Consider the following 27846-nt stretch of genomic DNA (forward strand, 5'->3'; position numbering starts at 1 on the left):
ACAAACCACACACCGCTTCGCACAACAGCACACGACGGCTACTGATCGGAAAGCACCCCCAAGCTCAGTAAACTGTGTTCACCGAACTAAAGCTGCCAACAGCATATCACTGCTTGTTAGGCAAAGTTTGTATGCAGTACCCTTTGGGTGCACTACACACAAATCTGACTACAGGTATAGGAAACCCAACCTTTGGTATAAGCTTATACAACACAGTTTGGTTAGCGTGTTGAGCAGCCAGGCTTATCTCAAGAGGGATCAATGTGAGCTGCAGGGGAGTTACACAGATTCAGTGACAAGTATTCAAATACACCCTTACACACAAGGTTTCTTGAATAAACAATTATTAATGTATTTATCAGGCAGTTAGAATAAGCCTTCTTCAGAAGTGAGTAATATAATAGTAACACACAAATACATTTCAATACTGTACACTCTTAGTTTGTAAAGTCCCTTTTGGGATAGCCCACAGACACAACCTACACCCTCAGGTGACTTCAATAGCTAGGGTGCTGGGGACATTTAATATCTTTCCGTTTGCATTTAGAATACTTTTAGAACTTGGTCACATGAAAAGGTTATTAGAACATCAAGAGACCACAAATATTCTTAAGCAGGCAAATACTTTTGGATCCCAAAAGAAGAGTCATTCAGTACAATAGGCTAAACCCAAGTCAAAGGGCAAAGTCCTATATAGGATGCAGCACTTCTGGTAGGTAAGTAGAAAAGTCTTTCACAATGTTTTAGAAGTCTTTGAAGAAAAGAAGGATCAAATGTAGGGCCACAAGCTGATTCGACTTTTGAGTAGTAGAAAATGCAAGCAACTCTACAGTAAGAGGTAAGTTCCCTCAGACTTTTTACAGTACCTTTGAATTGAAGAAAAAGGGCAGCAGATGACTTCTGTTCCTGTGCAGCTCTGCAGATCCCACTGTTCCTGGGCCTCAGTCGTGGGGACAAGAGGGAGGACTTCTGGGGACTCCTGTACTGGGACGGAGACCGCTCGCAACCGGCACTCTTCAAATCAGTGGCTGTTCAATGTTTCAGCTCCTCGTGTCAACCGCAAATAGCAACAACACGGTTCCCAGCTGTCGAGATGGACTTTCCTTGCTTCTGGGGTTCCACACTCTGAGGGGGCTCAGGCTCGGTCATTCCTGCTTCCTGGGAGTCCGGAGGATCTTCCTGGGGCTCTTGGCCAGCTTAAAAACAACGCACACAATCTGGTGTGCCTCCCCCTGGCTATAAGGTTTCCAGCAGCAACTCTGGAAATTCAACCAGCTCTGAGACGGATGTCCAGGTGGCTTACTTTGGAGTTGATTGGTCCCACCAACTCAAGGGGAGAAGTCGTCCTTGCATAGGCTTCTCTGTCGATACGAATTTGGAGTTTCAGCACAGTAGCAGGGCTTCACTGGGCAAACCAACGGTCCAGGAGTTGCAGCAGGAGTCCTCTTCAAGTTCTTGTTCGGTTCCTTTGTCCAGTGGTCGACTGTACCTTCCAAGCTAAAAGCCTTGCCTTTTATTCAGTTCTCTCCCATTCATTGCAGCCTAGCTGTTACTCACCCAGCAGGGTGGCTGTCCTTGCCGGACAGTCAGCTGGCCAATCATCACAGAGTGCATTTGGGTCTCCTAGAGGACTAAGCAAAGGGAGTTTCAGGCACCTGCCTACCCCAGACACTCTCGAGTCACTCATGAATCCTGCCGAAAGCGAATGAAGAAAGAGACCAAACCTGGTTTGGCAAGCAGAGAAAAACTCGAGAAGGATCTTTGCACAATTCGCGATTTAACGTTACCAGAACTGCAAACAGTTTGTGGTCGAGGGTAAATCATGGTAGTTCATTACAAAACCACTTCCACCAGCCATTCTGAGAAGAAAGGGTAACATATTAATCTTACACGAGCATTTAGACACAGCGGATACTAAGTAACCCCTCCAGCACTATTGTAAAATAGGGTGTGCTGGGTCTAGCAACTACAATGCTAAGTAGAGTCAATTTCACTCTACTGTTCTTGGAAACCGTAGTTTATCCCAGAGAAGGTATTTAAACCTTGAACAATCTAAAAGACTTCTCTGTTGCAGTGCACTGAGGGTGCTGTGTGACAATTGTAAAAGATGATGCCTATGGAGTTTATCAGACTCCATGGCCAAAAGAAACAGAAAGAAAACACAGAATTTAAAAGTTCAAAGTCCCAAAGTTCAGCAATAAAGCTGGCGGTCTCGAAGGTGGGAGGAATTTGCACATTTTTGGAGAATTCTACTTAAAGAGGAAAAGCTCTCCTCCTCAGAGTTTCTGTAAGCCCCAATGGCTGCTAAGTAAGTGTGGCAAGTGTCCACCTGCATGCCTGAGTGGGCGAGGTGCGCCAAAAAGGAGAGCATGTCGTCCAAGGTACATGCATGGGGGTCGATACCCTTCGAGTCTGCCCAGCGGCAGAACCTCGTCCACTTGCTCTTATACCGGGCCCTGGTAGACTTGCTTCTGGCGCCCTGTTTGATCTCTAGATTAGCCGGGGAAAGGCTGCAGTGACCTAGCGTGACCTGTTTAGGAATCACACTGAGGACTAGTGTGGCGCGGGTGGATGACCCTGCCCCCCCCCCCCCCCCCCTGCTGTGCCACAAGATGTGCTGAGCCCGTCGGGAGGTAAATGGGCGGCCTCTCAGAGAGGCTGAACAGCTCCGAGAACCATGGTCTGGCCGGTCACCACAGCGCTATTAGAATGATGCTGAGGTGGCGAGATTCCTTGATCTTGCATATCACCCTATGTATCAGTGGTGTGGGCGGGAAGACGTATGCTGTCATTCTGTCCCACTGAATGCATCACCCAGGGAGCCAGGGCCCTGACCCTGCCAGGAAGCGAACAACTGGCACTTCCCTGTTGTCCCAGGAGGCAAAGAGGTCCACTTGGGGGTGTCCCCATTTGCAGAAGATCACCTGCAGTACTAGGTCGTTCAACTGCCACTCGTAATTGTCCGCCCCCAATCTGATGAGCCAGTCTGCCTCCAGGTTGGATTCCCCCAGCAGGTGGGCAGCCAGGACGTAGATGTTCTCCAGGGCCCATTCCCACATGCTGACTGTGAGCCGGCACAGTGGAGGGTTGGGGTGTCTGGTACCTTCTGCTTGTTGACATAGAACATGCTGGTCTAGTTGTCTGTCTGAATGAGGTCTACCTTGCCCTCGATAACCGGAAGGAAGGCTCTAAGCGCAAGCCAGATAGCCTTCAGTTCCAGCCAACTGGTGTGGTACTCCCGCTCCTCCCGGGTCCAAGTATCATGGATGCAGTGGTTGTCCGGGGTGCCCCCCCCCCCCCAACCCTCGAGAGAGGAGTCCGTGGTGATGGCGACCTGCGGAATAGGTTGCCAGAAAGGCTTGCTCAGCCGAAGGATGCAGTCCCTGGACCACAATGTGAGTTCCGGGTGAAGTGATGGAGGAACGTTGATCATTTCTGACTAAGAGCCCGCTCCTGGTTCCAAGAGGCTGCAAAGTACAGCTGCATCCTCCTCATCTCGAGTCTCGTGTGGGGGACGGCCAAGAGGACTGCTGCCATGAGACCCAGTAGGTGTTGGTAACACCAGGCCGAGGTCACTTCTCTGCTGAGGAAGTGAGAAGTGTCCCTTTTGAGGGCCGTGAACGCATCCTCCGTGGGAAAAACTCTCTCAGGGCATGTGTCACAAATGAGACCCAAGAACGTCAGTCTCGGCGTAGGGTGCAGCTGCAACTTCTTGAGGTTGAGTAAGAAACCCAGCTCGTGCAATGTGTTCATAAGAGCGTGGGAAGTATGGTACACTGCTTCTGGGGATGTGCCCAGAGCCAGTCGTCGAGGTAAGGGTAGATGTGGTTGCCCTGCGACCAAAGGAAGGCTGCCACTGTGTTCATTAGCCTGGTAAAGAGCATGGGGGCCGAGTTGAGGCCGCAAGGAAGTACCTTGTATTGGAAGTGGTAGCCCATGATTCTGAATTGTAGAAAAGAACGATGAGGCTGCCAGATTCAGACGTGTAGGCACGCGTCCTTCAGATCCAGGGAGCAGATTCAGTCTCCCTTGCACAAAGTCTCCGCTATCAAAGCTGGCGTAACCATCTTGAATTTTTGTAGAGGTAGGGAGAGGTTGGGGGTGGAAAGGTCGAGCACAACTCTAAGGCCTGCCTGGTGATTCTTCTGAATGGCGAAAATCTTGGAGTAAAAGCCCAAGCCTCGCTGGGAGGCTGGGACTTCCTCCACTGCCTGGCTCTGAACAAGCGACCGGATCTCTGCCAAAAGAGTTGCTGTCCCAAACTGTCAGGGAGGAGGGAGGAGAGGCTGGGATAGGGAGGCGGTACCCAGTGGAGACTACAGAGAGGATCCAGCGGTCGATGAAATTCTGGCACCAGAAATGTATGTGGAGAGCAAGCCTGCCCCCCACTGGAGAGACGTGGACCCCAGAGGGGTGTGTCATGCATTCTTTCCCTCTGAGGACGTTGCAGAGGAGAGGGACTGGAAAAAGACCTCCTCCCCCACCCCCCAACCCCTTTTTGTTGTTTGCACCGATGTTGTGTCAACGAACGGTCAGGCTGCCTGGACCTCCGCTCTTGGAAGCCGCTGACCGAGCGCTGCTATGACTGGGTGTACGTTTTTGGTGTGGTCTTGCAAGATGGATAATGACTTCCCCGTTTATGGGCTGTTTTTCTTTTTGTCCAGCTCTTCTTCCGTTGTGTATTGGAAGAGGTCACTTCCTTCCAACGGAAAATCCAAGATGCAATGCTTGACATCCGGGTTGAATTTTGCAGCATGGAGCCAGGCCGTTCTTCTCATGTCCGTGGCAATGTAGATGGCACGGGCAGAGTTGTCAATGTGGGCCACGGTGGACTCCATGATGTCTTGCGCCTCCACCTTGGACTCTGCCAATCCCGCTTTGAATCGTGATTGGCTCTGTGCCGGAAGCTCTGGGAGGAAATCAGCAGTTTCCCGCCAGAGCCTCTGGTTAACGGCTGCCAGCATGGCATCCGCGTCTGCTTGACGAAAGTGCAAGGACGCGTTGGAATACAGCTTCTTCTGCATGCCTCCAAGATCTTCTCCACCTTGCCTAGCAGCGCCGCAGAGGAGGAGGCTGATGACTGAGGTTTGGAGTATAGTGATGCTGCAGCGATCACCGCGGAGTGTGGCTGAATATGGGCCGATAGCAAGAGTGTTTCCCCCTCCATCTGCCATTACTTGGCGTCCAGGCGTTTGTTCACCGGCTGGACTGAGTGGGGCTTGAGCCAACCCTTCTTGGCCAATGCAACTACGTCCTTGTGCATCGGGATCCCCGTTGCAAGGACCCCTTCTGCTGGTTGCTTGACCTCGGGTTGAGGAAGGCCCAATTACTCTGCCATGCCTGCCAGACATTCGTGGAAGGCCTTGGCTGAAGATGGCGTGTCGGGGTCCTGCTCCTCATCTGTGTCCGCCTGCGGGCCCGGTTGGTCATGGACCGGAGGAGGGGAGTTGGGGGCTGCGGAGTAAAGACCGGAGCGGGAGGCTTTTTCGGAACCACAGAGGCTGAGCTGGGGCCTGGGGCGTCTGCACCAGAGCCTCTGGCGGGAGAACATTCCTGATCTCGTCCCGGAGGATGTCCCCCATCCGACAAGATTTCATGAGCCCAAAGAACCGTTCAAAGAACCTGAACCTGTCCTCGCAGGCCAGATTGGTGGTAGGGGATATTGAAGGGGCATCGAGGGGATGCTGGAGCCATGGCATGCCCTACCCATATGGACGCAGCAGGAATCTGCCTTGCGCAAAGGAAGGGTAAGCTCTTGGCCACATTGCTGGTTGACACCAGTCCCACTGTGACACATGAGCCTCCACCTGCTGCCTTCCCTGGAGCGGCATCGGCCGGATCTCTGGATTTTCTGGCACGCCAACCATTTTGTCGAGCTGACTTCCACGTGCCTGCGTCGTCTTGCTCGGTTCACTGGGCCCCGCCCCGTACAGGACTCGTGTGGATCATGGGGCCTACCCTCTTCCTCAGACCAAGGCCTGGTAGGCATTTCGCCCTCGGCGGATCTGCCGGTAGAACTGCATATAGGCGCCCCCCTCTGACATGTTGCCGGTACTAGGGCACAGCCCCTCAGGCGAAGACACGGTAAAAGAACCTTCCGCTCCCCTCAGCACTGTCACCGGGAGGATCTACTGACCCCTTGGCATGGCAGCCGGTAGCTGATTCTGCCTTGGTGCTTGTGCTGGTGCCTGTGCTGGTACAATGACCTGGACAGTCCCTCCTGCGCGGGTGAGTCCTTGGGAAGGAGTCTCCCTTGCGGGCTGCACTGGAAAAGAGCTGCCCTAAGTCCTTTAGGTCCTTTGAAGGCCCTTCCACCTGGCTAGTCTGTTTTTCATAGACCACGGAGAAAGTGCATTGCATGCAGTACAAGCTTGCCAGGCGTGGTCTGGGCCAGGCACCGTAGGCAAAGGGCCTGGGGGTCTTTAGTCGGGAAGAGCCTGTCGCAGGATGGACACATGCTGAACCCTGTAGAAGTTGACTGCTGCTGCGTTAAGAAACAGAAAAGAAAAAAAAGAAAAAATGTGAAAGGAAATGGCCGCCGGGAAAGGGAATATGGAGTCCATCGGGAAAAGAGAAAATCGAAAGGTAAGTGGGGTTGTAAGGGTGGGGAGGGGGGGATTGTGTGCAGGGGAGGGGAAATAAAAATACTTCCCTTAATCCCCGGCGGGGGACGATGGCAACCTCCAGCTGTGTGGAGGCTCAGAGCGGGGATAACCCTGCTTCGGGCCTCCTCATTGGCTGAGGGGCTGCCACGCCTCCCAGCCACGAACACAGGAATGGAATCCTAGTCGAGGGATTCCCGGCCGAGGGCCAATCAGAACGTTTGTTTCATTCTAGTTGACTGTCGCCAGGTACTAATATTGCTCAACTTCCATGTTGTTCCTTCCCATCACAGGAAATCAAAAGTCAAATGAAGGCGAAAGATGGTCTCCAAAAGTCTGCACTTTGTCACCTGCATGAAGTTCTCCAACACTTTCCCTCTTCTGCCACCCCTACGCCCAACCTCCTTTTAAGGAACGTAGACTGTTCAGTTGGATCTCACCTTCAGATCATGTTTATTGCAATTTGGTTCCACACAGGCAAAAGGAAGAGAGGATTCGCTAAGTACCTGGTCCTACAGTAAGGTCGTATAACATCCCTATGATAGACCACTATGGGAGATACCTATGGTGGCCACAGCATGCAAACAGTTTTATCCAGCCTGGGCCAAAATCCCAAATCAAGGGAGGTTGCATTCAGTGCAAGAATATGAATTGTCAAAAGAAACATTGTTACCTTACTTTGTTTACTCAACAAAACAAATTATCAATTTGGAGTGTTTGGACAATGAAACTCTTTATACTGGTTTTATTATGCAATTATATTTTCATTTCAAACCTAGGCCTCTCTCCAATTATACAGGACTCTCAAATCTAGGTGTGTTCCCCATATCTGCCTATTATACTGCGAAACCTGCTGTATGGTGAAACCTAGGCCATATCTTCAAATCTGCCTATCCGCATTGGACAAAGATCGCTATAGCTGAGCAACATCGAAGCCTACAGTACGTATACATTAAACCATGTCTGTGGACACAGGCCGCAGGCACGGCCAAACATGCCTGCACCATAGAGTGCAGCTATGCTTATGCTCATCCGGTCTAGCAGCGCATATCGCCGTTCAAACTGAAACATCTGACGTACCTCAACACCTCTGCCACTAGCATAAAGCGACTGCCAACAAAAAGAAAAATTGGTATGCCTTGCAGCACAGACCTATTTTCAACAATAACACTATTGGAAACCTCCAATGGTGCCCACCCATGTGCCTAATCTCTTTGGGCTGCTTAGTTGAGCCTAGCCAGTCATCCAAGTCTTAGACCGGTGAAAAACGCACACACGCATCACCTAATCTAAAACTCTTAGAACCTCCGGCACATTGACTACGGTCACAGAGGGTGTTCCAACCACAAAGCGCATTGAGGCCATAAAAATGAGGAAAGAGCGTTATATAAATAACCAAACAATACAATTTGAACAGATAATTCAACTAAACCAACCAACAGGAACCAGACACTCACCTGAGCTTCATTGAGCTTCTTTCCTGGATTGGTTTCCTCTGGATGATAGAACCATTTAACTCTCACAACCATGTTGTTTCCCCAGGATTCCCACATGCTCTGGATACGGCCAATGTAGGGCAAATTAGGGCGACCAGCTGACAAAAAGACTGCACAATCTCCAATACGTATTATTTCCTTGCCCCGGACAATTGCCTTGTAGAACAACTTCCTTGCCTTGCCTTTCATTCCACGCCTCTGCAAGAAGAAAGTTGGCACGAAAGAAATTATTTTAAGTCAGTTTGCTGAAGTTTTAAAGAGAAAAATACGGTCAACTGAGGGGACTAAATTACTATTTCTGCTCACAGCTTACCTCTAATAGGTTTCTTCACGAATGCAGTAAAAATGATAAGTTTCTCACCGTAGTGACTAACATACTCCTAGTCCTTAGTCCCCTTTCCTCCATACTGCATGGGCGTCCCTTCCAAGGGACAGGAGACAACTTTTTTCACCTGAAAAAACCTCCTTCCCCTTTAAATTTAGATGCGTGGGGGTGCGGCCCAGGGAGCATGTGTTGCCCTGACTCCGCCCTCCAGCGTCACACCTCAGTCCCCATTAACGCGTCGACAATAGATCTAACATTGCTTAATGACACCAGTATAATTAGGGGGGAGGTTGGTGGGTAGTATGAGGAAAGGGGATTACGAACTAAGAGTATGTTTAGTCACTACGGTAAGTACCTTATAATTACTCTTACGTCCCGTCCCCTTTCGTCCATACTGCATGGGCGATTACAACTGAATGTAGCCCCAGGGTGGGGAGGAGACCCTCCTTAAGCAAATAGGTTCCCGAGAACCGCCTAACCGAAAGCCGCTTCCGATCTAGAGCCAGTATCCAAACAGTAATGCTTGCAGAAAGCCAAGGGAGTGGCCCAAGTGGCCGCCCTGCTTATGACTTGCCAAGGGACATGGCGCTGGAATGCAATGGTCGTTGCCTTGGCCCCGACTGCGTGGGTGTGCATGTTTGCCGGAAGTGGCTTGTGCTGGCCCTCGTAAGCTTTCTTGATGGCCGAGACCATCCAGCAGCATATGGAAGTCTTGCAGGCCTGATAGCCTGGTCTTGAGCCTCCAAAAGTGACAACTGGGCGTCTGATTTGCAGAAGCCCTTGGTCCTGTCAAAGTGAAACTTCAGGGCACGCCCGATATCGAGGAAGCGCAGCACTCTCTGTGCTTCGTCCTTGGGATCAGCAAAGAACGTAGGAAGGACTATTTCTTAGTTCAAGTGGAAAGCAGACAACACCTTGGGCAGAAATGCTGGGTGTATCCGCAGGACTACTTTGTCCCTGTGAAAGGTAGTATATGGTTCTGAGGCGATCACCGCCTGGATTTCGCTGACTCTACGAGCCGAGGTGAGGCCGACTAGTAAGACCGTCTTGATGGCGACCAGCCTGATGTCCGCGGATGCCACTGGCTCAAATGGTTTGTGCACAAGAGCGCCCAAGACTATGTTGAGGTCCCACACACGGTGTAGCCTCTTGACGCGTGGGTAGGGCCTTGCGAGCCCCGTCAAATGTTTGACAATAGGATTGGAGAAGATCCCCTCTTCAGAGTTCCTGTAAGCCCAGACGGCTGCGAGGTATGTACAGCAGGTGTCCACCTGCACACCAGAGTGGGCGAGGTGTGCCGAGAAGGAGAGCACGTCATCCAACATACATGCCATGGGGTCGATTTCCTTGGAGACTGCCCAGTGGCAGAATCTGGCCCATTTGCTTTTATACTGGGCCCCAGTAGCCTTGCTCCTTGCACCCTGTTTGCTTTCCAGATTGGCCTGTGAGAGACGGAGGTTCCGCAGCGTTACCTGCTCAGGTACAACGCTGTGAGGGCTAATTTCTGTGGCGTGGGGTGGATGGCCCTGCCCCCCTGCTGTGCCAGAAGATGCGCTGGGCCCATCGGGTGGTGAATCGGAGGCACCTCCGACAGACTGAGCAGCTCCAAAAACCATGGCCTGGCCTGGCACCATTGAGCTATTAGAATGATGTTGAGTTGTTGAGATTCCTTGATCTTGCAGATCACTGTGAATCAGCAGAGTGGGAGGGAAGATGTACGCCTTCATGTTGTTCCACTGAAGCTGAAATGCATCGCCCAGGGAGCCAGGGCCCTGTTACTGCCAGGAGGCGAACCGAGGGCACTTCTTGTTGCGCCAGATAGCAAAGAGATCCACCTGGGGATGACCCCACCTGATGAACTCCTGAATGACGAGGTTGTTTAGCCGCCACTCGCAATTGTCCACTCCCAACCTGCTGAGCCTGTCCACCTCCAGGTTGGCTTCCCCCCGGGAGGTGGACTCCCGTGAGGTAGATGTCGTTTTCCAGGGCCCACTCCCACATGCTGATTGCCAGTCTGCACAGAGGGGGATCTGGTGCCTCCCTGCTTGTTGACATAGTACATGCTGGTCGAGTTGTCTGGATGAGGACACCCTTGCCCCTGAGAAGTGGTAGGAATGCTCCAAGCGCTAGCCAGATGGCGTTCAGCTCCAACCAATTGATGTGGTACTCCTGGCCCTGTCGGGGTGCCGTGGACCAAGAGATCGTCCAGGGTGGCTCCCCAGCCCTCGAGCGAGGAGTCTAGTGATGGTGGCCTGCAGGGAGGGCGGCCGAAAGGGCTTGCCCGTCCATAGGTTGCAGTCCCTGGACCACCATGTTAGGTCCGGGTGGAGAGATGGAGGAACATTGATCATCTCGGATTGAGAGCTCCACTTCTGTTTCCATGAGGCGGCGCAGTGCAGCTGAATCCTCCTCATTGTCAGTCTTGTGTGTGGAACTGCTAACAGGACCGCTCCCAGGAGATGCTGGTACCACTAAGCCGAGGTCACCTCTCTGCTGAGGAAGTGGCGGTGGTCCTCTTGATGGCCGAGATCTTGTCCTCCAATGGAAATATCTTCTCGGAGCACGTGTCCCAGATGAGGCCCAATAATGTCAGTCTGCGTGGGCTGCAGCAGCGACTTCTTGAGATTAAGCGAGAAGCCCAGATCGTGCAGCGTGTTCATAAGGGCATGGGAAGAGTGGTGAACCGCTTCCGGAGATGTAGCCCTGACGAGCCAGTTGTCGAGGTACAGGTAAATGTGGAGGCCTTGCGCTCTCAGGAGGGCAGCCACCGTATTCATTAGCCTGGTGAAGACCCTGGGGGCCAAACTGAGGCCAAAAGGAAGGACCTTGTATTGAAAATGGTAGCCCATGATCCTGAACTGTAGGAAAGAACAACGGGGCTGCCAAATCGGGACGTGTAGGTATGCGTCCTTCAGATCCAGGGAGCACATCCAGTCTCCCTTGCACAATGTCTCCGCTACAAAAGTTGACGTAATCATCTTGAATTTTTGTAGGGGTAAGGAGAGGTTGAGGGTGGAAATGTCCAGCACAACTCTCAGGCCCGCCTGGTTGTTCTTCTGAATGGCGAAAATCCTGGAGTTAAGGTCCAAGCCTCGCTGGGAGGCTGAGACTTCCTCCACTGCCTGGCTCTCTACGAGCGACCAGATCTCCGCCAAAAGAGTTGCTGTCCCAACCTGTGGGAGGGGAGGGGAGGAGGGATGAGAGGCTGGGATACTACGGAGAGGATCCAGGAGTGCGCGAAAATCTAATGCCAGAAATGTGAATGGCGAGCAACCCTGCCCGCCACTGGAGACACGTGGACCCGAAGGGGCGTGTCATGCCATCTTTCCCTCAGAGGCTGTCGCAGAGGAGGGGGACTGGAAAAAGCCCTTACCCCCGCTCACCCCATTGTTGTTGCTTGCGCCGGTTCTGAGACGGCGAGGGGTACGGCTGCCTGGATCTCCTTTCCTGGAAGCCGCGGAAACCTCTGCATGTACGCCCACAGTCAGAGCGCTGCTGTGACTGGGTGTACCAATTGGGCGTGGTCTTTGTCAAGATGGATAAAGACTTGGCCATTTGTGAGCTGTTTTTCTTCTTGTCCAGCTCTTCGTCTGTGGTGGAGTGGAAGCGGTCTCCCCCCCACCTCAAACGGTAGATCTAATATGCGTTCCTGAACATCTGGGTTGAATTTTGTCGCCCGGAGCCAGGCTGTCCTTCTCATGTCCATGGCGATACAGGTGGCACGTCCAGAGGTGTCAATATGGGCCACGGTGGATTCCATGAGGTCCTGCGCCACCAGCTTGGCCTCAGCCAGCCCACCTCAAAACGTGATTAGCTCCAAGTAGGAAGTTCCGGGAGTACGTCCGCAATTTTCCGCCACAAGCTTTGGTTGGCGGCAGCCAGCATGGTATCGGCGTTTGCCTGACGAAGATGCAACGACGCGTTGGAATAGAGTTTCTTCCCGTACGCCTCCCAAGATCTTCTCCTCCTTGCCTACCAGCGACGCAGGGGAGGAGGCTGAGAACAACTGAGGCTTGGAGTATAGTGATGCCACAGCGATCACTGATTAGTGTGGCTGAGGATGGGCTGAGAGCAAGAGTGTATCCCCCTCCATCTGCCTGTACTTGGCGTCCAGGCGTCGATTGACTAGCTGGGCCGAGTGGGGCTTGAGCCAACCCTTCTTGGCCAGGGAGACTACATTGCAGTGGCATCCCTGTTTTGGCAGAGGGGCGTTGCGTGATGACTTCAGCCAGAACACCCTCTGCCGGCTGCTCAACCTCGGGTTGAGGTAGGCCCAGGTACTCCGCCAGCACTGCAAGATGTTCGTGTAAGGCCCTGGCTGAGGATGGCGTATCAGGATCATCCTCCTCATCCATATCCTGTGGATCAGGAGGATCCTGCGGAGATGGAGGAGTAGCTGGCGCCAGAGGCTGGGGCACAGGGACCCTGGCCGGAGGCTGAGGCTGAAGCTGATACGGAACCGCCTGAGAAATCGGCAGGTGAGCGGGGGTGCCGGCGGAGGCACTTGTGGTGCTGCTAGCATTGTAGGAAGGACTTCCCTGATGGTGTCCTTGAGGATAACCCCTTTCCGAGGTGACTTCATGAGGCCAAGGAACCTCCCGAAGAACCCCTCTTCACCAGCCGTAGAGGTGGCAGGGGGTACCGACTGGGTAGCTGGGACCTGCTTGAGCCGCTGCATTCCCTGCCCGTATGGACGCAGTGGGAAGCTGCCCTGCGCATAAGAGGGATAGGCTGTAGGCCACGTATCTGGTTGAGGCTAGTCCCACCTCGACACTTGTTCTTCCCCGAATTCCTGGAATGGCGTCGGACAGGTGCCTCTGTCTGGCGCAGCGGCAATCTTGTCGAGCTGCCTGCCACATGCCTGCAACGTGTTGCTTGGCTCGCTGGCCCAGCCTCCTCCAAGACTCTTGTGTGTGGATCACAAGGCCTACCCTGCTCCTCAGGCCTAGGCCCGGTAGGTGTGACACCCTCGACCCAGGGGTCGGTAGAGCTGCGCTTAGGCGCCCCCTCCGACATATTGCCATTACGAGGGCGTAGCCCCTTGGCCACATTGCCGGTACAAGGGCAGAGCCCCTCTGATGATAATCCGGTACAAGAACCTTCCGGTCCCTCAACACTATCACTGGGAGGATCCAAGGATCCCTCGGCCCGAAGGCCGGTAGCTGCAGCAGCCTCAGTGCACATACTGGTACAAGGACCTGAACGGTCCCTCCCGCGCGGGAGAGTCCTTGGAAAGGAGTCTCCTTTGCAGGGTGCGATGGAAAATAGCAGCCCTACCTTGGGCTTGGCTCAATGTTTCACCAAGTTCTTGAGGTCCTTTTGAGGCGACTTCTGGAAGAGCTCCCTCCACTTCGCTAGTCTGTTCTTCAGTGGTTTCGAAGACAGCAAGCTACACGCTGTACAAGCTTGCCAACCGTGGTCTGGGCCAAGGCAACGTAGGCAGAGGGTGTGGGGGTATGAAGTTGCGAAAAGCTTCATGCAGGACTGACACCTGCTGAACCCTGTGGAAGTCGACATGTGCCGGGCAGGAGCGCGATGCCGGAGCTCAGAGTACCTGAATAATAAAAAGACAAAGAAGAAGTAGCAGCGCGTAGAATTACATGGCCAAAGTCAAACCCAGGAGCGCTGGTGAATTTGGCCTGTTACCGTCAACACGGAAAAGGGGACTGAGGTGTGGCGCTGGAGGGCGGTGTCAGGGCAGCGCATGCTCCCTGGGCTGCACCCCTGCGTGCCTCTAAATTTAATGGGGAAGAAGGTTTTTTTCTGGTAAAAAAAGGTTCCGTCTCCCGTCCCTTGGAAGGGACGCCCATGCAGTATGGAGGAAAGGGGACGGGACGTAACAGTAAGTAGCTTTGAAACAAATCTGAATTTGTACAATGCACATATAATGTATGTATGACATGAACAAGTACTTTTATTGAGCAATAGAACCTTACTCCTACTCTGGCCTGGTACACTTACTGAACGTACCCCCCCCCCCAGTCACCAACGACCTAACCAATATCCACATTAAACCTGTGGGAAACCCAGGACAAACATGCAGATTCCCTGCTGGCTAATTTGGGGAGGAGTGAGCAGTGGTGTTAGGGGCTGCAGCGATAGAAGAGAAAGCAGGGCAGTACCGCATTATCTCCAGATCTCAGAAGGAATCATTAGGGACATCACTTTCATGTTCTTGTTGGTGGTTTAACCTTTTCTGCTCCTCCCACTCTACATTTCCCCACCTGGTTGGGTTGGACGTGGGTGAAAAGGTCAATTGTGCAGTATCGTCTACTTTTTTTTAAAAATTATTTTATTTGTCTTGGTTCTATTACAAAGCAACAGAACTTTTGCAAAAGTGAAGTATCAAGTGGTCGTTACAATGTAATTCATACAAAATGTCAGATCAAAATTCAATAAAACTTCATCATAAAACATTTCCTATATGAACGAAAACAATGTAAAATCAACGTTCAATGAAAATTTTTACAATAGAAACAAACATTCAAGTTAAGAGAAAAAAAAATTAAAAAAAAAAATTGGAGAGAAAAAAAGTATAACATCAAGAACATAACTCTTTTCATTAATTAGTGAAATTCACCATGCAATTCGTCAAATCTCAATTAACATGCTTGTCCAATTCCTTTTCTATAAGTTTACAGAATTTGGTTAAGGCAAAAATGAGAGGTTTGTGATTGCCTTGCATCATTCGATGTGCCTTAAAACCGCGTTGGGTAGTGACATGGGAAGAGACATTGCACGTTTCAGTGATGTCCCTTGAATTTGGTCTAAAATTGCACCAATGTCGACAAGACATATCTACTGCATAGAGAATAACAGTTTCAATTTTCAACATGAAGAATTTGATAAAAGGGATTAATGAGAATTTACAGTATTTTGCATGTATAATTTTTAGTTGTGATATCAGGGGTCGGATCTTGTCATTTAGTATTTCAGTCCACATTTTGATGGAAATTTTTTCAGATAGATAGTATCCTAGGTAAATCCCATCTGTATGAACAGGAATGATAGTTTGCTTAATAGTCCATTGAAATGTCCCTGTTTTTTTACGAACACCAAATTTCATTACTGCTCTCTTAGCAGGATTGGAGGTTAGATTATGTGCTAATGCAAACTCCTCAAACAATTGCAATTTCAGTTGGAGGCCTGCAGGAGTGGGATCGAATAGGATGTCGTCTGCAAATGCGAGCCATTTTAGTCGAAGAAGGCCGATTTTTGCAGAGAACAAAGTTCTCTCATCCCAACATTTGTCGAGGTCTGCTAGATACAGGTTGAAAAAGGTAGTAGCTAGATTACATCCTTGTTTGAGGCCTATTTCGGTGTTAATAGGTTTTGTGGTGCGTCCTTCAGAAGTAAGTTTGATTTTATAGGAGGTGTTCGTGTGTAGGGCAATGAACCAATATATCAGCACAGGAGGTATTCCCACTTCAATTAGTTTAGCCCATAATAAGTCGCGTATTACCGTGTCGAAAGCCAAAGTCATGTCGATCAGGGCAATAAAGACCGGATTTGCAGATGGCTGTTTTGCTCCCCCAATGGTAAATGCCATAATCATGGCGTTGAGAGAGGTACTTAGCCCTTTTCTGAACCCAGTTTGATATTTGGAGTATAGCTGATTCATTTCGATATGCTTTTCAAGATTGTGAAGAAGAACAGCAAAGAGTTTTGCTCCCGTGTCAATTAAAGCGATAGGCCGGTAGTTCCGTGGCAAGGACGAGTCTCCTTTTTTGAATATCGGAATATTAGCCGAGAGCCAAGAAGTGGGAATAATTCCGGAGTCGATAATGGCCTGAAATTTGGTTTTAAGAAGGATGGCCCATAGATTCGGGTCTGCCTTGTACAAGCAGGGAGGAAAACCGTCAGGACCAGCTGATTTAGAGTAGTTCAATCTTGATATAGCCCACTTAATGTCATTGATGGTCCAATTTAGTCGAGGTAGATCATGATAAGGTAAAGAAATGGTACTGATATTCAAGAACTGCTTAGGGGTGCAAAATTTGGTTATAATGTACGTGTGCCAAGTAGATTCAGATATGGCATTCAGAATTGAGAGTGATAATTGATTATCATTGTTTTTAATAGTTTGCCAGATGGTGCGTGTATTATGGGCTGATATGGCTCTTATGAGGTTACAATTAATTTCATTGTATCTGAGTATCCTTATGTGTTTGATGTTTTGTTTATATAATGTTACGATACAATTCCGTTGAACCTGATACATATCATGAGATAGATCGTTATTTTTCTTCAAGTCTCTAAGAGCCTTGTTTTTATTCCATTTCTGAATTTTACAGAGGGGATCAAATGTGTGAGGATGTTTGGTAGCAGTGATTTTATTTTTACTAAAATGTAGTAAAGTAGCGTGAATGATTGCAGCGTAGATTGACTCCATCCCACTGTGCGAGGTTTCCTCTGGGATGTGACTATTGGCAATAGTCAGCATTACGTGTTGGACGAATTTGATGCATAATGCTTTACTCCATCTCAGGGAAATCTGTGGACGATTATTTCATGCAGCATAGTCGAAGAATCAACTATCAGATTAGGGAAGTTGATTTTCGACAGGCCCAGTATTTGTGCATGGTCACCGAATGGCATCAAAGTAATTTTTAGCGGCACTGATGTTAAAAGCAGATTATGGGTGACAAATATAAAATCAATCATTGAGACTTTAGTGTCTCTAGACCATGTGGACCAGTTTGATTGTTCATCAGGTATGATGATATCCAAGTCCCAATCTTTTAGAAAATTCCTCCATCGTGAGCCTCTGTGCTTTGATAAAATATTGGTTTTAGGTCCTCTAAACTCAGTAGTGGTCCTGCAGTCGCAATTGAAATCGCCTCCTAGTATTAGCTCAATATCTTGATATTCCTGTGTGACGAATTCCAGGCAATTCTCAACCGAGGTAATCATCACATCAATAGGTGAAAGCACCGGATTCCAATAAATTGAGATTATAATTATATTATGATACTTGGGGATGTTAGTTGTCAACAGTATCGCAAGAAGATTCACGGCCTTCCAAATGATCTTAGAATCAAACATTAAGGCATTGTCAACTGCTATCAAGATGCCTCCGGCGGGACGACCGACAGTCGATCGTGTTGCCGGTAAGCAGTGAGTAGTGTAGTCCGGTAGCGAGAGGACAGTCGTTTTCATGGTTTCTTGTATCAATAATATTGATGGACGGGTATCACAGTCTAACATTGAATACCACTTCATAAGGTTGTTATAACCACATGAGTTCCAAGATAAGAAGGTTAAGGTTGATTTTGTTGAAGGCTATGGTGTAGAATTAGGTTATTTAGCTTTGTAGAGAGAATTAAGCATGGGGGCTAGCCACGGGAGATCATGAGAGATACCTGCTTTGTGCATTAATTCATTAATAGCTGCATTTGGATCCACATTAGTTATAAGTATGGAAGCGGTTCGTGAATCAAAAATAGATGGTTGAGGACAGCTATGCTCAATGAATTGAATAGCTTCAGTTTCATTTTCAATTGAGCTTAAAACCAAACCTCCTTCTTTTATACCTTCCCTGTTAAACCATAGATATTTCATAACGGCTTCCGAAGACAAGTAGCAGACAGCGCGATAGTTATTTTCTGTGGACAATGATACCCGAAGGATATCTTCTGTTTTAAACATCCGTAATTGGGGGATCCGACCAAAGAGCGTTAAAAGAAAGGCTCGATTGATACGATTAATCCCAAGTAATTCGCGTTTACCTTCAAAGCCTATTAGGTGGAGTTTTTCCGTAATAATGTGTTGTGCCTTGTCAGGGAAGCGGGCATAAGATTTTATATGGGGATCAGAGATGTCCTCGAATGGGGGAACCTGATTATTCGGGCTAGTCTGGGTTGAGCCTGTTGGTTCGTTATCTAGAGCAGGCTTGATAGATCTCTCAGAGTTCCTTCCTCAGAATGTCTAGAATATCATGGTATCGTCTACTTTCAAATGGAAACATTTTCCCAACAGGCCACCATTCCAAAACAGCAGCCTGTCGGGAATTTCAGATGCCCAAAATTGTGCATGGGTGGAACGGACCCAGAAGCACTGGCTGTGGCAGGTGGGGAGAATTGATTGTCGAGGGGGTTGGAGTCAGTAAGGGATAGGGAGGAGGGGACTGGAGCAGAAGCCAGTGTATGGGAGGAGGAGGGGGGTTCCCATGCATGCGACAGGAGAGTTGGGTGGAGGAAGTGGGGCGAGGTGCATCTGGGAATTACAGGCGTATCCTCCTCATAAAAAAGGGGCAGAGGAGAAGCAGTCCATGGCAAAGTGCTTACCATCAGCACTAAACCAGACGCAGGAAAAAGGGATTCAGCAAGACTGGTACGCGTGGCAATCACACAGAACCAATTGTGCAATACCCAGAGTTAAAAAGATTAAGAGGTGTTGAATGGGGAACAACGCCTATGTCTCAGATACATAACATTGTACAATGCTCTTTCCTGACTTATAGTAAATAAAGAAAGGGTGGGAAAAAGATTTGCAATTCTAATTATATACACTTTAAAAGCCGCTCAGCATATTAACCTTTTGAAATGGTAAAAATATTGGAGGAATACTGCAATAGATCGAGACAAATTGATTCTTAAATATATTGCTCAGGTTTACCTGAGTAGGCTTGCCAAACCACTTCCAAAGTTGCCTGGCCGGGAGAAAAGCAGCAATTTTGGGTCTATTTTCCACAGAAGGCAATCGCTGACGTTTAGCCAGTTCTTTGGTTGTTGGCAAGTGAATTCCTTCTCGTTTCTTCGGTTTGCTTTTGTTGCCCCCTTGCTTTTGCGGCTGTTGCTTCAGTTGTTGTGCCTTTTGTATTCGAGCATGAGAAGAGGCACGGGATTTTCTGGTTTCCTTTGCCTCTTTTTTGGGAACTGGTTGTTGGACTGAGGAAACTGGGATTTCTTCAATTGTTTCATCTTCTGAACTGCAAGAAGAGTCATCTGTTGTGGAAGAAGAACTGGAGCTTGAAGAGGAGGATGAAGAGGAAGACGAAGTGGACGATGAACTGCTACCACTGGAAGATGAGGTGTTGGTTGATAGTGGAGTCGAAGCTCTTGAGCTGGTTGAGCTACTGGCTTTTGTAGCTTGATCTTCTTTGCAGTCATGTGTCTCATCTTCACCCTCAGACTCTGAGCTACTGCCACTGCTATTAACATCAGATTCATCTTTGGCTTTTCCTTCGTCACCATGTTTGATGGGATAGTCTGTCTTCTGGTTGGGTACAGCCCCACTAAATGTAGCCCCAGACGTATCAATTTCTTTCTTCACTTCCTTGGACTTTGAGGGTTTTTGCTTGGCTTCAGTATCCACCAATGTGGTGTAATTTAGGAGAAGTACATTCTTTTTGTCCGTTCCCCCAGTCATAGTTAAACCTCCCATCATCATAGCTTCTTTAGTTTTCTTGGATTTTGGAGACATCACTCCTTCATGGTCCAGTTTAATTAGAATTTCACTTCCAGGTAATTTTCTTTGACCTTTAGTTAATATGCCAAACTCTTTTCTTTTGGCAGCCTTCCTCTCCTTCTTGGATTTTCTCTTAACTGTACCACCAGCAGGACTAGGAGATCCAATTAAAGTTTGCTGCTCAGAGTACAACTCTTTAGGAAGAGTATCACAAAAAACTGGTGCTTGATAAGATGCATGTTGTACACTGTGCAATTTTGCACCGATTTTTATCTTACGCGATTTCCCACACTTTTCCTCCATAGTAGGTTGTGTACTTGAAGACAATTCCAAACCATTTCTTGCTGCTATTCGGTTCTCCGAGCCAAGGCAAACTAGCTTATCCTGATCTGGTGTGGAACATGGTGAGGAGTCTCCAATATCGCCATCGCTCGTTACAACACACTCTGCCAGAAAAACAGAAAATAATCATTGAATGGAGTCATGCATTTCTTTCACAATTTTTCTGTACTTAATTATATTTTTTACACCATTAGATCAATTACAAAGACTACAAACAAATGAAGACAACATAGGGTATTAGGAAGTGTTGCACAGAAACAGACCGGGGGTGCAGCCAAGCTAAACACCAAGGTGTCAGGGAGTTTGGGGCGGAGAGGGTCCCAGGTCATCACCAAGTGGAGGGGGCTTCCCCTAAGGTGGACACCAAGGGTGGATGCCCCCCCCAGAGGGGAGGGGGGCCCCTCCTAAGGTTGATACCAAATGGGAGCTCTCCTTCCTCGACGATAGACAGCAAGCAGGCAGGGGGTGAGGGGGAATCCCAAGACTGTCCAAGGGAGGGAGGGAGGGAGGGGGGCACAGACATTAGGGATATGAGAAACAGATACATGCAACTAGGAGGGGGCAACAGAATCCCTGGAATGCGTCTCAGTCAACACGAGAATGGGGAAGACACGGGGCAAAAACAGACATATGGTTTGGAGGACAAGCTGACAAGAGGGGAGTGGAACAGAGGCAGAAGGGCCAGTTTGGGGTGAGGGGAGAGATAAAACAGACATGGCTGGGATAATCTATAGAGATGGGCATCAAGGGATATTTTTAACGCCAACATTAAATAGAGAGAACTCGTACACTGCCTGTTGCCTTCTATGAAAACACAAGGGATTTCTGGACAATCACCAGGGATGCAAGCCAATTTACTACATTAGCAGCCCAATGTACGATTATTGTAGCCATTAGAAACAGCTGGCCACAAAATCCAAGCATCTGAAGCCCAATAACCATGCAAGACCTTCCGAAGGACAGCTGCTGCGAACAGCATAGGGCCAGGCCCACTAGCATTTTCAACCTGTTTCTTCTAATTGATTTGGAAGGCTTGAACCAGGGGCCTTACTCCTCTGGACTGGTGGTGGAACGAGTCTGAAGCCCTCAAATGCAGCTATCATTGTTTTAAGGTCTGAGTCGTCACTAAGTCTGCATTTCAACCTGCGGTTTTGCACTGACCCCTTCTTGCATAGTTGCTAGACGCTTTCCTGCCAACCTCAACTCTGCTGGACCTCACCAACCCACTGCTGCCATATCTCCCCACAAGGAAGCGCCTGCTGGAACCCGAAGTCAGATCGCTCTGCTCCTGACTCATCCACTCCAGTCTGCTGAGATACAAAATTAAGGAGTCTTCACCCCTGAGCTGTCACTGGAAGCCTTCAACCCACAGCCTGTGACCCTCTGACAGGCAAGTGCATGTGAGCCTGGTTGACTCTGTCCCATTAGGCTGCAAGGCAAGGTCCAGAGGTTGAGATGTTTCCCAAGCTAAAACACAACCATGACTTGTGCTGACTTCCTAAGCTTAGACTCTTCATTTTCACAATAACTACATTTTCATTTTGAGTTTATAGTTTATGCTTTTGATAAATATTGAGTTTTGATTCACCTCCATAACCCTCCATGGCCCTGAAGCCCCCATTTAAAAAAAAAAGCTTTTCACCTGTAACATAGTGCATCTCCATTTCTACTAATGCTGTATAAATAATAGATAAGATTTGGAATATATACGTGTGTAGAAGAGCAAATTATTTACCCTCAGCAATTCTCTTTGTACTGGATGTTCCTCCCATGAATACCTCATCTTAGATATAGACATATCCTGCTTTGGAGTCTCTGAAAATATTTAGACAGCAGAGGGTGCTGTGCCGCATCGAATCAATGTCCCTAGAGGGTTACTCTTCGAGGTGTTTCATAAAGTTCACTTGTGATAAGACTTCATAAAACTATCCCAATAGTATACAGGTCATCAACTCTTACTATCAGTCTGTACTATTCATGCAACCTTTGTAGAGCGGCAGAGCAGTCAGGTTTATCTTAAGAGGAAGATGTGAGCTGTGGGTAAGTACACTGAAACCAGTTAGTAATACAATTCAAAGAAACACCAATAAAAGCATATCAAATCTATATTTGCATCTACTGAAACTTGATCCACATATTTGTAAATACATAGAAGATCATCCAAGTGTTATTTACAGGAGAGCCAGGATGCTCAAGATGAACACAGCCCTTCATTACTACCAGAAGAGAAAAATGAACCGCCAACAACATGGTTGCAAACCCCAAGTACTGGCTTCAGAAAGTGTCGATCTTGCACTATGTGCAAATATGCACAAGAATCTTAATAAATTAAAAGACAATTATGGGATCACGATTGTGATTAGAGAAACCATTAACTGCAAATCAAAATTTTTAATTTACGCCATAATCTGTATATGTCGAAAGATCTATATAGGAAGCACTATAAGAGAATTGAGGACTCGCACACAAGAACACCTGTCTTCAATTAGGGAGCCAAGATGGAAATCTACCCTTGGCTCAACACCGGCAGAGACATCACCAGCTAAATGAAAAGAAGGATCTCAAGTTTATTGGCCTCAAGAAATGTGCCCTATGCAGAAGAGGGGGCAATACTCTTGGGACAGGAAGAAGGGAGATTAATTTGAAATTTAGATGTACAGAGGTAGAACTCAAAACTGACAATGAGATGGCTTAATTCGTATAAATATTGGCTATTTATTTTTTGTGTGGACCCAGAAGTTGGAATCCTTATACTTACCAAAATAACTCTTGAAGATTATATGCAACCATGATGGATAGTAATTGCCAATATGTTTAAAATACCAAATATGCATTTGTAGTTGATTTCAAAGAAAAAGGAATGATACACATTGTAACTATAGGATCAAAAGAATTTGCTTTGATGTTGTGCTAGTAAATAACCTGTCATGATGTCTCGTTTGAGGTTTGTGCACAGTAAGAATAAGTATAGGATCTCGTGTAAAGACAGATAACATATGTGATACTCATAGATGGAAATAATCTGCAAAACTATTCAGCCCCAGATGTATTTATACGAAGAATGGTGGTGTGTAAAGAAACACAACTCATCAAATAATGATGAACAATGTAACAGGTTTGGCAATATTTTAGAAATCACGTGTCAGTTCTTAGAACAATAATGATGGATTACTACGAAGTAAATCTTAATTTATATTGGTATAAAATACTGGCACTTAGTGGAGTATGGGCTTTCTTTGATATACAATGCTCGCATACATGGTCATGTTTTCCCTAAATATGGCGCCCATGTACAGCCTGAGTCAGAAATGAAGGAAGGACTACTAGTTCGAAAGTAACCATGGCAGCGTGAGAAATCTTAAATAAACAGAGGAAACTGAACGCCTGCGCCCCCACACAGGGGTGCTGACACGAGGAGACCGACTTGTACCTTTTTAGGTAAGCCCTAACCTAAGCTCATTTAGCAATGCGCTCAGCTACATGCTCTGCCTTAGAATGCGAACAATGTGACGTGAAGGATCAAAGCGGTGTTGGAAATGTAGCAACAACCGCTGGGCCCAATTGGATGTAATAATACCATGCGCCCTGAAGGGATATATGTATATTCTAAAACAACAGCAAAGATATATTTTGTAAATGGGAAGAGTGATGCATATTGTAACGGCAAACGCACAGCCCAGTTTTTCGTAGCAAACACCATCCATTAACAAGGGACAAATGCATTTTCAAGCAACAGTCATGATGTACTTTGCAACTGGGAAGAACTTTCTGACCATACATGGGTAAAGGCATAATGGATTTATAGCGAATTTATTGGTGTCACAAAGAAAAAAACAAAAAAGTGTTTAAATAGGGGTTCTAAGCTAAAAATAAGCCTTAATCATTGAGTGAACTCCAGGTAGAAACAACAATATTGATCATAATACAACACATTTCATATATTTCAGAGTAAGGGATTTAACCCTGGACAACCCTTGGATAACCGAAAGACCAAAATAACCTCTACTGGTAAGAAACCAGCACTATCCCCTATCATAGTGTACAGAGAGAGATTTGAGATCTGCATATTTATCCAAATACATCTATTTAGTATTGAAAATTCATTTTCTGTTTTTATTTTTTCATCCCTTTTTCACTATTCCCCTCAAACGTCCACCCATCATCCCCTTTCCTGAATCTCCGTCATCTGTGAAAATGTATGTTTTAATATTACCGAATGTTATCTATTATCAACATTTTGTTTTGGCGTTCTGTTTTTTGAAACTGTGGGAATTGACTTTTATTTTGAATGTTTTGATACTAATGCATATGCTTTATAAATATTTGGTTTGAATATTGATTGAATTTTACAAATAGCCCTGATTGAAAAAGACACAGTATGTGCTGAAACGCATGTCTCAATGAAAGGGCCTTTATGATTTATTAAATCCGAATAACTCAACTACTTGAGGCTGAGAGTCTTTTGCTTAAGTGGCGCAGTCCATTTGGGAGAGTTCTTCACAGATACCTTTGAACATTACAGAGCAGGGGTATTTCTCCGTACTCTCACGGTTATGAGACACGCTTTGATCTTTCTAGACCCTAGTGTGTAAGAAGACAAAGCATTACTTACCGTAAAAGCATTTCTGATGGTTGTATCTGCTTAGATTCACATGCTGTGCATAGGTCCGACATCCAGTGGTCACTGCGGAGTATTGCATTTTTTTTTTCGTAGTCGAAAAGGGGACGTCGACAAGGCGTGTCTGTAACACTATCCCTATAGTGACGTGCGTTGTACCCATAATCCCTCATGCGTCGAGGTCCCTCTGTTTGTATTTTTCTGCCACGAGGGAGTCTTCTAGACGTGAGTGAGTACAGAAAAGAGAGATATAGAAAAGGATGTCTATGTTCCTTCCATCCGAGCGGGGAGGAAGGGTGGGCGCATGTGAATCTAAGCAGATACAACCATCAGAAATGCTTTTACGGTAAGTAATGCATTGTCTTCTGATGTTTATTAATCTGCTTAGAATCACATGCTGTGCATAGACTAGCGAGCAGTACCCGGAGTTGGAGGTGGGTTGTGAGAAGGAACAGTAGAGAAAAGATGTCTTAATACTGCTTGTCCCACCTGGGAATCAGATCTAGAGTGGGAATCTAGACAGTAGTGTTTTGTAAAGGTGTGTACAGAACTCCAGGTTGCCGCTTTGCAGATGGACTCAAGGGGAACATTTGCAATGAATGCTATGGATGCCCCAGTGCCTCGAGTAGTGTGCTCTTGGCTTGAAGGGTAGTTCTCTCTTAGCAAGCGTGTAACAGAGTGATGCATTGTACAATCCATCTAGATATAGTGGATTTTGAAACTGCATCTCCTTCTCTTCCTGCTGCCACCGAGACAAAGAACTGATTAGTCTTTCTCAGTGGACTAGTTCTTTCCATGTAAAACACGACAGCATCAAGTGTATGCAGGCTTTTTTCTCCTAGATTTGAAGGATTTTGAAAGAACGTTGGTAGTTCTATAGACTGGTTGACATGAAATTTGGAGATGAATTTCGGTGCAAACCTTGGGTGTGTGCGCAGAACCACTTTATCCTTGTGAACTGTTACAAAGGGGTCTAAAACCGAAAGGGCCTGTAGTTCACTTACTCTCCTAATGGAGGTAATAGCTATTAGGAAAGCAGTCTTAAGTGTGAGATCTTTAAGAGTTGCCTTGTGCATGGGTTCAAAGGGTGACCCCATGAGCCTGGTGAGTACCACATTTAGATCCCACCCGGGAGCTGGGTTTGCTATTGGAGGGTGCATTCTCTTTACCCCTTCCATGAAGGCTTTGATTACTGGGATCTTACACCACTTCACAACTCAAAGTATCGTGGTGGAAGCAGAAAGCGCTGTCAGGTGTACTTTAATAGAATTGAATGCTAGACCCGAGTCCAGTAAATGGGTCAGGTACAGAATAATTTGTGTGGGAGAGCAGTCAACGGGGTTGATACTCTTCCCTCTACACCAGATGACAAATCTTTTCCATTTGCTAGAATAGTAGTGACGAGTGTTAGGCTTTCTGGCCTCTTTGAGGATGTCCATGCACCTCTGTGGAAGTTGTAAATGTCCAAATTCTATGACCTCAGGAGCCAGGCTGCTAAGTTCATGGTCTGAGGGCATGGGTGCAGTGTCCTGCCCCTGTCTTGTGACAGCATGTTGTACGGGCAGGGCAGTTTCACTGGAGGAGATAGAGACATCTTCAACAAGTGAGCGAACCATGGCTGTCGGGCCCACATAGGGGCCACCAGTATCATGGTAACTTGTTCCTGGTGCATCTTGTGCACTATCTTGTTGAGAAGGGGAGTCGGGGGGGAAAAGCGTAAACAAATTTCCCTGACCATGGAATTGATAGACCGTTCCCCTTGGACTGGTTCTGGGGGTACCTGGAGGCGTAATCTTGGCATTGAGAGTTTTCCAGAGTTGCGAACAGGTCTATTTCTGGGAAACGCCACTGTGTGAAGACAGCGAAGACGATGGCTTCTTGTAACCGCCATTCGTACTCTACTGGCAGGGGGAAGTCTCTGCTGAGTTTGTCTGCTAGCAGATTGAGTTCCCCTGGTACATGTTGTGATAGTAGGTACATGTGTTTGAGAGCCCACTTCCAGATGTTCTGGGACAGCTTGGACAGTCCTGGAGAGTGAGTGCCCCCTTGCTTGTTGAGGTAGTACATGGCTGTGGTGCTGTCTGTGAGGACCATCACTGTCTTTCCTTGTAGGTGTTCCTGAAAGGCTTTCAGTGCTATGAACACCGCTAGTAGTTCCAGCAGGTTTATATGCTTGGATGCTAAGCTCGGAGTCCACACTCCGTGAGCAGTCTGATGGGATAGGTGAGCCCCCTCCCCCCCATCCTGTAAGGGATACGTCTGTGGTTAGAGTGGCTTCCACTGCGGGTGTGGCAAAGGTTTTCCCTAATAACAGGTTTTCTTTTGTCCACCACCGTAGCGAGAGAACCAAGGCCTGCAAGACCACCACTAGATCGTTCCAATGTCCGCTGGCCTGACACCACTGGCTGTTGAGCCACTCTTGCATTGGGTGCATTGTTCCAGTTGGAACAAAAGGTCTACGGTCTTTTGGGTATTGGAGAAGCATGTTTCGTAAGAATCCCCTGTTATGAGCCAGTCGTCGAGGTAAGGGTATACCGGGATGGATAACCTGCGCAGGTGGGCCGCTGCCACTGCCAGTACCTTCGTGAATACCCTTGGTGCAGATGCTATCCCGAAGGGTAGTACTCTGAATTGGTAGTGTTTGTTCTCTATCTTGAACCTGAGGTATTTTCTGTGCGCTGGCAACATTAAAATATGAAAGTATGCATCTTTCATGTCCAGTGTTGTCATGTAATCCCCCTGTGATAACAGTGGGATTACTTCCTGCAAGGTCACCATACAAAACTTTTGGGGTTTGACAAACTTGTTCGCTGGGCGAAGATCTAATACAGGGCGCATGGTTAAGTCCTTTTTGGGTACAAGGAAGTACACTGAATAAATACCTTCTGTTACCTGAGATAGGGGGGACAGCCTCTATAGCTTCTTTTTTCAGTAGCTCTTCTACTTCTTGTATAAGAATGGTGAGGTGTTCCGGTGTCATGCGTCGGTTCCGTGGGGGTCTGTACTTCGGGGAACCATTGAATTCGATGCAGTATCCGTGGGCTATGGTGGATA

General features: G+C 47.7%; 1 protein-coding gene across 7 annotated transcripts in view; it reads right to left on the reverse strand.

The window, feature by feature from the left end:
* The window catches only part of TNRC18 (trinucleotide repeat containing 18), a 470959-nt gene that overhangs the window by 40534 nt on the left and 402579 nt on the right, over positions 1-27846 (reverse strand). For all 7 annotated transcript variants that reach the window (XM_069645534.1, XM_069645537.1, XM_069645536.1 and 4 more), the window contains 2 exons: positions 19041-20278; positions 8060-8296 (listed from right to left, as the gene is read on the reverse strand). In XM_069645534.1, coding sequence (XP_069501635.1) covers positions 8060-8296; positions 19041-20278 — 1475 coding nt within the window. The remainder of the gene's footprint in view (positions 1-8059; positions 8297-19040; positions 20279-27846) is intronic.

The sequence above is a fragment of the Ambystoma mexicanum genome, chromosome 2p, assembly GCF_040938575.1.
Source record: "Ambystoma mexicanum isolate Mex_15411 chromosome 2p, UKY_AmexF1_1, whole genome shotgun sequence".
In the NCBI taxonomy this organism is placed as follows: domain Eukaryota; kingdom Metazoa; phylum Chordata; class Amphibia; order Caudata; family Ambystomatidae; genus Ambystoma; species Ambystoma mexicanum.